Consider the following 12,137-nt stretch of genomic DNA (forward strand, 5'->3'; position numbering starts at 1 on the left):
GTTGATCAACTAAGCTTAGCATCTCAGCACAGGCTGCCGAAATCAGGTGCTTGTTGGGCCGCGGATGCGACAGGACTCCACTGAGGGGGAGCGGGAACAGGTGGAAGGTTTAAAGGTGCACTGGCGTAGGTGGTAAGGAATAAGGCGAGAAGGTGCCAAGGTGGTAGGCACAACGAAGGACCAGTAGGAACGTGGGAGGGTGGAGAGGGAGAGAAGGTGCCAATCGGGGAGAGCTCCAAGATGAAGACAAGTTGGACCGAGTCACTCCACGATCGGCTTAGTCAGTCGTGGCGCATGGTGCGGGTGTGGCGGTGTGGCGGTGCACCGCCACGATCGACAGCCATTTTCAGGATTTAGCGCGCAAACAAAGCCCGCTCCATATGACGTGGAACCGACCCTTCGTTCACTTGTTTCGCATCTCCTCCCCTGAACCTATATTCTTTCTTTGCTCTTGTCAAGTGGGCGTTTCGTGAAACACTTAACGCCACCTAACCAGGGCTGCCCTGCTACTGTTCTATTTTCATCCCTTGCACCACTGTCCAAGGTATATCTTTCTCAGACCGTCCTAGGGGACTCCTCCCACTCTTTCTCCAACTATCGTGACATTTGCTCCGGTCGCTACAGCTCGCTACACTCAAAATGTCGCAAGCTCTGGTATCTCTGGTCGGCAAGCGCATGCTGGCCGAATCTGCCAGGAACCACTTTGGAACTGAGGTAAGCGGTCTAGAAAAGTATTGGGCATTGAGCTCTAATAGCTAACCAAAAGATTGCTATCTAGGACCCGTACTTCGAACAAGTACCAGCTTCACGCCTCGGCCGTGCCTTCGGCAAGAAAACAACCAAGCGTCGCAAGGCCGTTCCACCGGGGGTGTCAGAACACGATGCGAAAATCCTCACTCGAGTTAAGCGCAGAGCTTACCAACTCGATTACGCCCTTTTCAACTTGTGCGGTATCCGCTTTGGTTGGGGCAGTGTGATTGGTCTCGTCCCATTGTGAGTACTGCTTCTCCTTCAATTTGCTGATTCCCAAGCTAATAGGTCTGATCATAGCATTGGTGATGCCGGCGACGCTGCACTTGCCATGATGGTCGTGAGAAATTGTCAAGAGATCGAAGGTGGACTCCCATCGCACCTGCGCATGATGATGATGATCAATGTCCTCATCGACTTTGTGATTGGTCTTGTTCCCTTCATCGGCGACCTTGCGGATGCAGTGTACAAATGCAACACCAGAAACGCGGTCATTCTTGAGAAGCATCTTCGCGAGAAGGGTGCAAAGCTCGTCAAGAGACAGCCCAAACAACCATCAACACAAGGTCGCGTCCAGGAGATCCAGGAGGACACTGTCGATCACAGTCTTCCAGACGAGTGGGATAAGCAGGAAAGCGGTGTTGTCAGCAGTTCGCCTCCGGAATATCCGGAACACGCAGCATCAGGCGGCCGACAAGGAGATCCCACTGGGATCCAGCAACAGCCTCGGCCCAACCGTGGCTTTTCCAGATGGTTCGGAGGGGCTAGACATCCAGAGGAGGACTTGGAACGAGGCAGATGAGATATGGAGAAGTCGAGAGTATGATTTCAGATACCCCTTCCGGTTTGTTGATAACGGTTATGTGTTGTGCTTTGCAAATGCCCCAATTCTTTAGGACCAAATTTATCTCACATATTTCCATAGCTGTTTAATTAGGAACGAACTTCAGGACGAGACCTCGAGCATCCGTAGCAGAACCGAGAGCCTTGGCTTTCACCAAATTGACTGGAGACAGTAATTCCAGTGTTGCCTTTGACATTGCTCACAAGGCTCCCACACAGTGCGCATTCAGCGCAATCATCAGACCCGGCGGGCTGGAGCTTGTTTGCAGTTCTTGACACATTCGCAATGACACCGGGGTATTTCGCGCCCTGAGTCTCGACGTAGCGCATCATCAGCTCATCAATGGACAAGTTCTTCGTGAGCGTATTCTCCGAAATTGGCTGATCAGGGACGACAATATTTGCAAGCTCCGAGCAGACACTCGCAAATTGATGCAGTTCAGGCTTGTTGATATCACGGAGGGGGAACTCGAATTGCACACCCCATGGAGACATACCATCGGACACCTGCCAGGTCAGCGACGCACCGCGGCCCTTCGCAGCACCCGCGAGTGTTTTCGCTGCAAGGCGGGTGTCCGAGTCACCCCATAGAATAGTCTCGCAGCCAGCTTGCTTCGCGAACGCGACAACCAGCCTGGTCAGTAGGACATTGTCCAGGTCATCTTTGGACGTCGCAGTGGCAACACAGGCGCGGAAAGCAGCTAGGCGATCCTTATCCGACCGAGAGCTATCATCGGCAAACTGAGTCCCCGCGTATTCATTTATGAGGTCCTTCATTTCGGGGACGTATTCGAAGACACTGTGGAACGGCAGTCGAGTAAAGGCGTGCGTCGGAAACTTTCTTTGGAGTTCTTCAAAGTTTGAGTCATATGACAAGTTGCCTGGCGAGATAGTCGAGGGCTCGATGACAAGGACATGGAGCTGATAGGCTACTCGGCCATGTATATTGGCAATTTGACGCTGGAGTTGCCCGTCTAGGATATGCAAGAGGACCGAGGACGAGACGCCGAGAGACAAGGGTAGAAGCAGCTTCGATGGAACGTAATCCTTTTGCTTCTTCGGTGGCGCTTTATGGTGATCCATGCGCCGAAAGGTCTTGTGTGCAATAAATAATTTGAAACAATGACTGGAGGGGCATTAGCAAAGGCAAGTGGGAGTGGATTTGAGAGTGCATACCTGCACAGCGACCTCTTTCGGGTTGTTAGAACTGCTTCGGCATCTTTGCAGTCCATACAAGGACGAGTCAACTCCTTCGCCGGCATTTTGGGTGAATATTTGAAATATCGTTGGTTGGCGATCAAGTACAAGAGAAAAAAAGTGGCGGCCCCGAACGGCTTAGATAATGGCCCACGCGGCTTCCCCGGTTCTCAGGGCCACGCATTGAGAGCTTCGACGGTTCCGGAGCTTCGGCAGCTCGCTTCCTTTTCGCCTTTCTATCGCCCTTTCATGCGGTGTACCTTTTAATCGCATTGCCTTTGAGAACCCTGGAGCCTCTCCTGCTTCTGCGTCAACGTGATGAAGAGCTGGCTCCGGACGCTAGGCCTTACGGCCCTGCTAGCAGGCCATGTCCTTGCCAATGAGGTGGAAATAGTAAGTTTTCGTTCTCTTTATGAATCGCATCCCATGTGTGTATCTCCGTTGCAAAATCCTGACGTATGTCCCCTAGAAATCCGATGGAGCGCACAATCAACGATGCTCAGGGATGTACAGCCGCAAAGCTTGGGGAGGGAGCGTCGACCCCTTTATCTTGGTGAAGTTTACCAAGTCCAACGTACCAGCGGGCGACCCTCTCGCCAGCTTGATTATATTTGAATGGAACGACGAGGACTTGATTGGCGAGTACCGGAACAATGGCGATGAGGTATTTCCCTTTCGTCCAACAAGCCGCAGCCTTAGAGATGTCGCGACTGACAGGAACATCAGATCAAGGAAACCATCTGCGATGCAGCCAACGTCGATGCGAAGCTTTGCACAGAAGACCAGATTGGCGCCTTCCTCCTGACCAAGAACGCGACCGATGTTTCCCAGAACGCCATCCTCTCTACCGCTGTCCACCTCAACAACCCGGACGCCATCAAATACTCCGTCCGGAAGACCGGTTTTTACTGTGTCAGCACCTACCCATACTCCGGAGAGGATTACGGGGCTGTGGTGACTTTCCGTAACTCGTACGGCGAGCTTCCCGCTGCCCAAATTGCCAAACTTCCGTTCTACGGAGGCCTGACCATTGTTTATGCTGTCATTGGATGGTACGTACCGTTCGAACGCAAACCCCTTGTTGCTTTGTTGAAACAAGCGCTGACATTGACACAGCTTCTGGGCATTCCTCTACTTCCAAAACCGCTTCGATATCTGTAAGGCAGCAACTTTTTGCTATCCTACAGGACGCTAACAATCAGCAGTGCCTGTCCAAAACTACATCACTGCCATTGTCGTCTTCTTGGTTGTTGAGCAGCTGATGACATGGGGATTCTATGGTGCGCCCACGCAAACTCCCTTCCCCCTATCATATCTGACCAAACCCTTTACAGATTACCAAAACCGTCATGGACTGAATGGCATGGGCAAGGCATTAATGGTCATCGTTGCGATTCTCAATGCAGGCCGCAATGCTTTCTCTTTCTTCCTCCTGCTCATAGTGTGCATGGGCTATGGTGTTGTCAAGCCCTCCCTTGGTCGGACAATGGTCTACGTCCGCATCCTGGCCATTGCGCACTTCATCTTTGCGGTCGTCTACTCTATCGCCAGTCTTTCAATCACTCCGGACAGTGCCGGTCCCCTGGTGCTCCTAATTGTTCTTCCTCTCGCCGGAACCCTGACGGCCTTCTACGTGTGGACGCTGAACTCGCTCAATGCTACCATGAAGGATCTGATTGATCGGAAGCAGAAGACCAAGGCGCTCATGTATAAGAAGCTCTGGTGGTGCATCCTCGGCAGCATCATTGTGATTTTCGGCTTCTTCTTTATCAACTCGTTCGCCTTCGCTGGCCACAGCGACGCCAGCTTCGTGCCAGAGCACTGGAAGGCTCGGTGGTTTGTCCTTGATGGATGGCTCAATCTAGTTTACATGTTTGACATTATCTTTGTGGCTTACCTTTGGCGACCAACAGCCAACAACCGACGCTTCGCCATGAGTGATGAGGTAGGAGACGCATTTCCTCATTGGAATATCCTAGCTTTAGATGCTGACAATACTCACAGCTTGCTCAAGATGACGACGGCTTCGAGATCCGCTCCTTTGGCAGCGGTCTGGATGAGGAAGACCCCTTGGAGGCACCTCCAGAGTACCCCGGTAGCTCGAACCGCCGCGACCTGTCGCCCGTTCCTCCCAAGCCGGTGAACTCGGGCCAGCGTGAGCGCCCTTCTCTGGATGAGGAGACCATTTTCGCCGTGGGCGAGGATGGGGACAAGTGGTCCGACGACGACGAGTCTCCTCGCAACTCCAGCGAGAGACAAAGGCTTACCCAGTAAGGGATTTATCGAAGCACACGTTCGGCATAAAATGGGCCCGTTCAAATGGTCCCGGCAGGCGATTCATCTCATTAGTGAAGAATCGACTGATTTATTTGAGTTGAATGACGGCCTCGTATCTGTTCGAAGCTCAACTCGAGGATCACAAGCATGTCATGGCGTTGGTTTTCTTTTCTTATCTATGTGATGGTATTTTGGCTTGTACCTTGACCCTAAAGTATCTTCTAAATCGCGTGCCGCGCAACGACTGCGAGTTGTCCTAGCTACATTTGCAAATCACAATGAAATTTGATTTAAAAATACTCGGACTGCAAACCACCCTTAGTAGAACCAGCAATTCGAAGAGTGCTCAGGTGTGCTACCTCTTAAGTCGGGTTCGGCCAGGCCCCGCAGAAGCTGATCGAGGCCCGCGGACTTTGACTCATACAGAGCCTCGTCTCCGCCATATTTATTCCATTACTCTCTCGCGACAGATCTTCAAATTAATTTTGAAAAATATTGATTCTGCATACCGATTCAACCTCAGGAGTGTTCCCAACCTGATAAAACTGGCAGAATATACTTTACCGGGCAGGCACCACAGGATCCAGGAACCGGCACAAACACAAAAAAAGCACCAACCTGGCAAATTGAGCGCCCCAACTCACATGGACATGCAGTCTCCATCCAAATTAACGGAAAACCGCGTATGAATGCGCCCCCTCCCTCACTCGACCGGAGACTACAATGGCACACGACCCCAATCACCCCGCAACTGCCTCCCACCACGATGCAGCCACCGCCACGCCCCTAGTCCCAAGCACACAAGTCTCAGCAACCCTGCTCCAGCAATGCAGTTCACTCCTCTCCGAGATTGACGAGTTACAAACCCTGCTGAAAGGCTCGCTACGAAATCCGCAGCTGGTGGAGGTGCGCCAATTCCGGTCGAATGTGAACTCGGAATTGAAGATGCTGCAGAAGCTGGAGCAGCGCATGCAGAACAATATACCTGCGTCGGCAGATCAGACTGATCCCGAGCTTGAGAAACGACTGTTGCATGCGATGCGGTCGTCCAATTTGCCGTTCTACCAAGCAGTGTGGAACATTGCTAAGACGTCGTGCTCGGGCTTGGTGGCGTTGGGGAAACGGTTTTATTGGGAGGGTGAGGTCAAGTCGTGTGAGACGACACGCGATGCTGGCAAGAGGAAAAATGGTAGTGGGGGATGGGAGAAACAGCCGAACAAGGACAAGCGCAAGAGTGTGTTTGTGGATATTGTTGCCGGTGATGGGGAGGAGTGGGTGAAGGTGTCCACAATTTCGGAGAGCAGGTTGTTGTTTGATATGGCGAAGAAAGGATGGGAGCGAGATAGTGATGATGATTGTCTATCCGATGAAGTTGAAGAGCCGGTAAAACGGACTATTTTGCGGAACTTCGACGGCGAGGATGACGAAAATGATGATGACGATGAGCCAGAGCTTATCAAGTTGGCTCGGGACTTGAGGAAGGCCGCTGATGGTACGCGGGTCCGGTATAGACATCCTCGGCTACGAATCATTCTACCCAAGATCATGGAAGGAGATGTTCCTGAAATTGATGATATCCTCAAGGAAATGCGCAGCTATGGTATCAAGGTCGAGTGCCAGGGCGGCCTGTCCAATGTGAGCGCCACAAACCTGGCACACCTGCTGCCCCAGCCTTTCAAAAACTTTACTCCCACCCTCAATGTCGATTGCACCCTGCTTCTCGCCATGGTGTCTGATCTATCCCACGTCAAGGATATGCCCCCATCGCCGAGTTTCCATAGAGCTATCATTCGCCAGATAGAGGTCGAAAAGGAAAAACCGCTGCTTCCAACTGAGCTCTGGGCTGCCATGGGAGACCGCGAGCTGCTGAGCACCGAAGAGGCTGCCACGCGCATGCGTGAGATCGTCGACACCATTGGAACGAAGACGGAGCAGACTCGAATGAAGATCATGATGGGCCATGCTCCATATGACCAGTTAGACCGCGAGTCTCTCATCCAAAAATTCGCAGAAATGTCCGATTACCCTGTTCCAAAAGACTGGAAGATCCCACTCAAGATAGTTGAGGCACAATCGGTGATCGACGCTGCGAAAGCACAAGGGAAACTTCCTTCTGTGGCGGAAAAGGTTGCGGAAGGCTTGTCGGATATCAACCACAGCGTTTTCATGTATGGATGGGCAACTGGGATGACCACTATATCAAGCAATCGAACGATCGATAAACAGATCGAGATGACGATTGAGAATAGTCGCCAAGGCGATGATAACAGTGAAGGTCCCTTTGTCTGGATTTGCGACACAGCCCGAAGCTTAGTGGGGAAAGACAAAGATCGCCAATAATGAAAATGCGAGATTTGCCAATGCATGTAGCTAGATGTGCTCGTGTGAATTGCTAGTCATAGAAATCATAAAGAGTTGAAGACCGACGCGGCTCACTGTCTATTTATCAGACGGTCGAGGTGGCTCTTCGGGTTGCCAGAAGACTGTTTCCTTGTCGGCACTAGCGATCATATTGTATCGGGGGTTGTAATCGATGATGGCAGTCCGTCCTCGGTATGGTAACCTGCACATGGGGGGCAACATGTTATTTGCTTCCCGCTCCTGTTGCAGGTCCCACACCAAAACATCGGGTTCGTCTCCATTACCACCAATGACATAGCGTCCATCTGGCGTGAAAGATGCGTCACCCTGTCCCAAAGGCTTGCCCGTCGAGGACACTGGGGCAGCCCGGCCGGGGGATCCACCCTTCCCAGTCAAGAAGGCCTTCACAGTACCCTCAAAGGCATCCAGGATATAGTGTCCGTGGTAGTCTGTGCCAACCATCAAATACTTTCCATCGTTGGAGAACTCGAGTTTAGTCCAGGCGCGTCCTCGACTGGATGGTGTGTACAGTTCTTCAAAAGGAGCAAGGTCAAAGGTCGAGAACGGGGGCTTGTCGTAGTTGCGGACATCGTAGAGGAGGATGGAGGAAGTAGACTGTGAAGCAATGGCAATGACTGAAGCCGAAGGATCATACGCCACGAGGTACGGAGTCGCAAGTTTCAATTTGCCCTGGGGATTGCGGGAGCCGAGGTCCCAGAGCGTGATGGTGTCGTCCTTGGAGCATGAGATGAAGGAGTCGCTCCCTGGAGAGACTGCCAGGCAAGTGACTTTGTCTGTATGTCCCGTAAAATACCGTACGTATCCTTCATTATGGAGGTCAAGTAATCGCAAGGAATCTGTGCTGATCAGTCTCGCGTCTTGAATCGATCCGGGTTAATGGGACGTACGGTCTACTTTGGTACTGGCGTGCAGGACCTGGCGAGAGTGATGAGTGAATCTGGCCAGATGCACGCCATACTTCTTGCTGGGTACAGATTTGGTGAGCTTGCCCTCCTTGATATCGAAGACCTGGATCGTCTCGTCGTCGCCGGCGGCGACTAGATAGTCGCCCTGGTCGTCGAAGTCTAGGGAGGTCACGTAATTGGAATTGTCTGCCTTCGAGGCGCGGAAGGACTACCATCAGAAAGTAAGCATGTGGCCATTAAAAGTGTTTTGCGCGTTCTGTACCTTGCAGGGGCGATAACTGCGAATAATGTCCGGCAGCTTCTGGGGCAGTTGAGTAGCTTGGCCCGACGGCTGAGGGACCGGTGTTGACTGCTGGCCCTCTGCCATTATCGAGGTCCAATTGCACGCGAGTAGACGGTGGAGGGAGAAAGGATAGACGAAAGAAGGCCGACGACGCCCGTGTTTAAAGGTGAGCTTGCGTGCCTTCCCAATTCGGAGCTCCCCACGCGCCTTCTTTTTTCGCGTCGGCAAAAAGTGAATCCGCTTCACCGCCCCCGGTACTCGGAGTTCATCAGGCGCCATTGGCCAATCGCGGTCTCCGCGTTTCGGCCATGGCTAACCGCAGGTAAGCTTTTGATGAGCATCTCAGCCTTGACCATCTCACCCCGGACGCCGAACTTGGGGATCCGACCTTCTACCTTACGTGCCCTGTGCCCTCGGAAGCCTGTTGTTGGCTAGCAGAGCCCAGCGATTCTCACCTGCTATTTTGTAGCGACCTGCGCTTTCCCATTACCCTTTGCCGCCACTCCGATTGCTCTCCGATCCCCGAGGAATTTCCTCGGCTCTTCCATCCTCCTGCAAACCCAGCCTTCAGACCAGTCGCCATGTCTACAACAACTGGGTAGGACTTCCCTAGGCTCTGCGCATATATGAACGTCCTTGCGCTAACCGTGTCTCTTCTGCAATAGTGCGTTCATCGCCGGAGGCATCGCAGCATGCGGTGCTGTCACCGTCACCCACAGTTTCGAGACAGTCAAGATTCGGTGAGATCGGAATCCGTGTCGCTTAGCCGGGAATGTTATGCTGACATACCCTAAGGTTACAATTGCAGGGTGAATTGCAAGCGAAGGGTGACGTGACGAAGAAATACCGAGGCGTCTTACACGGCGTCAAGGTTATTCTGCAGAATGAAGGCCCCAAAGGCCTATTTCGAGGCATTGGTTCTGCCGTACGTTTCTAATTCCTACTGCGAGGACTGCTATCTAGACCCAAACTAATACGCGTGATTTTTAGTACATCTACCAGGTTCTGCTCAATGGTTGCCGTCTTGGATTCTACGAGCCGATCCGCTCTACCGTCACCAATGCCATTTACAGCGACCCAAAGATCCAGTCCCTTGGCGCCAACGTATTTGCCGGTGCCGCCTCCGGAGTTATCGGTGCCGCGGCAGGCTCGCCCTTCTTCCTAGTGAAGACACGCCTGCAATCTTACTCGCCTTTCCTCCCTGTCGGTACTCAGCACCATTACAAGAATTCGTTTGACGGCCTGAGCAAGATCTACAACAGTGAAGGTGTCAAAGGCGTGTACCGAGGTGTCGGCGCAGCTATGATTCGCACGAGTTTCGGCAGTGCTGTCCAGCTTCCTACATACTTCTTTGCTAAGCGCCGCCTGACCAAGCACCTTGGCATGCAAGAAGGACCTGCCCTGCACCTTGCCAGTAGTGCATGCTCTGGTTTCGTCGTATGCTGCTTCATGCACCCTCCTGGTATGATACTAAGCCCCAGACCAAGGGATGATGTTTGAGTTGCTAACCTACTATCTAGACACTATCATGGCTCGCATGTACAACCAGACTGGTAACCTGTACCAGGGCGTATTTGACTGCCTACTTAAGACCGTCCGCACCGAAGGATTCCTGGCTATCTATAAGGGTTTCTTTGCCCACCTGGCCAGAATCTTGCCCCACACCGTGAGTTTGATCTATATATACTACGATACTGAAAATGTGCTAATACCCTCTTAGATCTTGACTCTCAGCTTGGCCGAACAGACGAACAAGCTGATGCGCCGCGTCGAAGACCGGGTCCTGCCTGACTCATTCCGCGAAAAGCTTTAGATAGCGGGGTTAAAACACCTGAGCTGTATGCACCTGCATTTCCGCTGATGTCTGCCATCTCATTGCATCTCAAGGCTACCATTTTTCATTCTGCGGTTTCTTACTTACATGTGCCGAGCTGCGAGCCCTGGCATCAGACTTCTTGTGATACCGGTTTTGGATATAGATTTGGCGTTCTCGGGGATTGTTGGCCCCGTTATTTTAGATGCGTTTGTGTACATACGTCCTGGATCCTCGCTGTCGGTCGGTGCCTTTCCAAGGTTACAGCTGCGGGAGGGTACTCGGCAATAGACGAAGCTACAGATCATGTTAAAAAAATATGTTACGAGAGTCGTAATCTCGCGGGAACAAGGAGGCGTTCAAGGCTGTAGAACATTTTCGATATCAACTTTAAGTGTTTTTATGCGATACTCAAAAAGTGGAAGCTACTCAGCAGATCCATATCGTATCTATACACTATTTGTATTCTATTAGTTTCTTCTAGTGATATTTAGACCCTCTCTGCAGCCTGCAGGTATCCAAGAACTTTGCCAACCAAGAACTTCCGCGGCTCAGCCTGATCATCGTTACTCAGGGCGTGAGAAGCATTTGGGATAACAGCACTGTGATCATCATCCCAGATTTGGGACCCTTCCTGGTTCGTGGCCATTTTCCACTTTGCCAACAAGCCCTCCTTATCAACCCAATCAGGAACTGCCTGGTCAGCACCAGAGAACAGGACCATCAACTTGTGTCTCAGCAGACCCCCTTGCTTAATCAACCCAAAGGTCTTGCTCAGCTGCTCATCACCCAGGTCGTGGCTGAACAGGTCATCCTCCCCGGGTGATTGGGGACTCTCGGGGCTGACAAGGCTCAAGAATCTCCGCGCACTAATCGGAGTATTGGACGGATAGCAAATAGTCGATGTCATCCACAAAGGCAGCAAGGTATCGTATTTTGATTCCTTCTGAGCAGCTTCCTTGGCCAACGCGAGCGCCTGGTCATAAATTGGCCGGATCTCTTCTGGCGACTTACCAGCCCAACCCCACTTCAAGACCCACTGAATCGCCTCCCTGTCAGAGACTGGCGCCTGCATGATGGCGCCATCAAGTGCCGGTCGCTCAACATGTTGAAGCGCAGAATCAAAGGATGCCGTGGCTGTGTGGGGGTTCGGACGAGAGAGGTAGTGCACCACGCATTGACTTCCGGTCGAATGGCCCATGAGGACGACTTTTCCATTTCCGAACTTGTCTCCCTTGTAATCTTTGATATATCGAATACATTGTGCGATCTCATCGGTGTCCCGGTCGAGGTGACCCAGACCCCATGATTGGTAGGAGGATGTGAGGTTCAGGGTGAAAAGCGACCATTCTGTTGACTGCAGGGCGCGGGCAAGGTCTGCCATGTAGGACGTCGTCGCGAGGCCATCGCCTAAGCCGCCGACGAAAACAAGGCTGTGAGGTTGACTAACAGTGCTGGAGGTGTATTCGAATGTGACAAGGGTTTCGGTCTAGTCGCGTCGATTGTTAGTTTCCCCGCACCAATTAAGTCCTCCACGGAAGACAAAAACGTACGTAATGATGCAGGATACCGGGGAGTCCTCCCTTAGGCCAGAACTTGGAGTACATGTTGGGATAGTTGGAGTGATGACGGGAGATTCTTTAGGGAATAGTCAAGGAAGCGAGGGGGCATTCCTGTCAGGCATTGG

General features: G+C 52.1%; 7 protein-coding genes across 7 annotated transcripts; 4 read left to right on the top strand and 3 right to left on the bottom strand.

The window, feature by feature from the left end:
- Positions 1-639: 639 nt before the first annotated feature.
- N7498_000889 (DUF4112 domain-containing protein) lies at positions 640-1,552 on the top strand (the record flags this gene model as incomplete). Its single annotated transcript, XM_058447952.1, has 3 exons — positions 640-714; positions 779-993; positions 1,051-1,552. The coding sequence occupies 3 exons, from the start codon at positions 640-642 to the stop codon at positions 1,550-1,552; spliced, it is 792 nt and encodes a 263-aa protein (XP_058313363.1).
- A 131-nt stretch (positions 1,553-1,683) lies between these two features.
- N7498_000890 (uncharacterized protein) lies at positions 1,684-2,855 on the bottom strand (the record flags this gene model as incomplete). Its single annotated transcript, XM_058447953.1, has 2 exons — positions 1,684-2,719; positions 2,770-2,855. The coding sequence occupies 2 exons, from the start codon at positions 2,853-2,855 to the stop codon at positions 1,684-1,686; spliced, it is 1,122 nt and encodes a 373-aa protein (XP_058313364.1).
- Positions 2,856-3,108: 253 nt separating this feature from the next.
- Positions 3,109-5,064, top strand: N7498_000891 (uncharacterized protein; the record flags this gene model as incomplete). The annotated part of the gene is made up of 7 exons (XM_058447954.1): positions 3,109-3,183; positions 3,260-3,454; positions 3,517-3,842; positions 3,907-3,947; positions 3,996-4,070; positions 4,125-4,735; positions 4,795-5,064. The coding sequence occupies 7 exons, from the start codon at positions 3,109-3,111 to the stop codon at positions 5,062-5,064; spliced, it is 1,593 nt and encodes a 530-aa protein (XP_058313365.1).
- A 726-nt stretch (positions 5,065-5,790) lies between these two features.
- On the top strand, positions 5,791-7,407 carry N7498_000892 (uncharacterized protein; the record flags this gene model as incomplete). Its single annotated transcript, XM_058447955.1, has 1 exon — positions 5,791-7,407. The coding sequence occupies one exon, from the start codon at positions 5,791-5,793 to the stop codon at positions 7,405-7,407; it is 1,617 nt and encodes a 538-aa protein (XP_058313366.1).
- Positions 7,408-7,506: 99 nt separating this feature from the next.
- N7498_000893 (WD-repeat containing protein SWD2) lies at positions 7,507-8,721 on the bottom strand (the record flags this gene model as incomplete). The annotated part of the gene is made up of 3 exons (XM_058447956.1): positions 7,507-8,285; positions 8,337-8,562; positions 8,617-8,721. The coding sequence occupies 3 exons, from the start codon at positions 8,719-8,721 to the stop codon at positions 7,507-7,509; spliced, it is 1,110 nt and encodes a 369-aa protein (XP_058313367.1).
- A 497-nt stretch (positions 8,722-9,218) lies between these two features.
- N7498_000894 (putative mitochondrial oxaloacetate transporter (Oac)) lies at positions 9,219-10,450 on the top strand (the record flags this gene model as incomplete). The annotated part of the gene is made up of 6 exons (XM_058447957.1): positions 9,219-9,235; positions 9,303-9,377; positions 9,433-9,562; positions 9,628-10,099; positions 10,158-10,303; positions 10,358-10,450. 6 exons carry the CDS (start codon positions 9,219-9,221, stop codon positions 10,448-10,450), a joined length of 933 nt encoding a protein of 310 aa, XP_058313368.1.
- Positions 10,451-10,940: 490 nt separating this feature from the next.
- On the bottom strand, positions 10,941-12,057 carry sidJ (putative siderophore biosynthesis lipase/esterase; the record flags this gene model as incomplete). The annotated part of the gene is made up of 2 exons (XM_058447958.1): positions 10,941-11,939; positions 12,004-12,057. 2 exons carry the CDS (start codon positions 12,055-12,057, stop codon positions 10,941-10,943), a joined length of 1,053 nt encoding a protein of 350 aa, XP_058313369.1.
- Between the last annotated feature and the right edge of the window lie 80 nt (positions 12,058-12,137).

Source organism: Penicillium cinerascens (assembly GCF_028974065.1).
Source record: "Penicillium cinerascens strain IBT 15544 chromosome Unknown contig_16_segment0_segment0, whole genome shotgun sequence".
Taxonomy (NCBI): domain Eukaryota; kingdom Fungi; phylum Ascomycota; class Eurotiomycetes; order Eurotiales; family Aspergillaceae; genus Penicillium; species Penicillium cinerascens.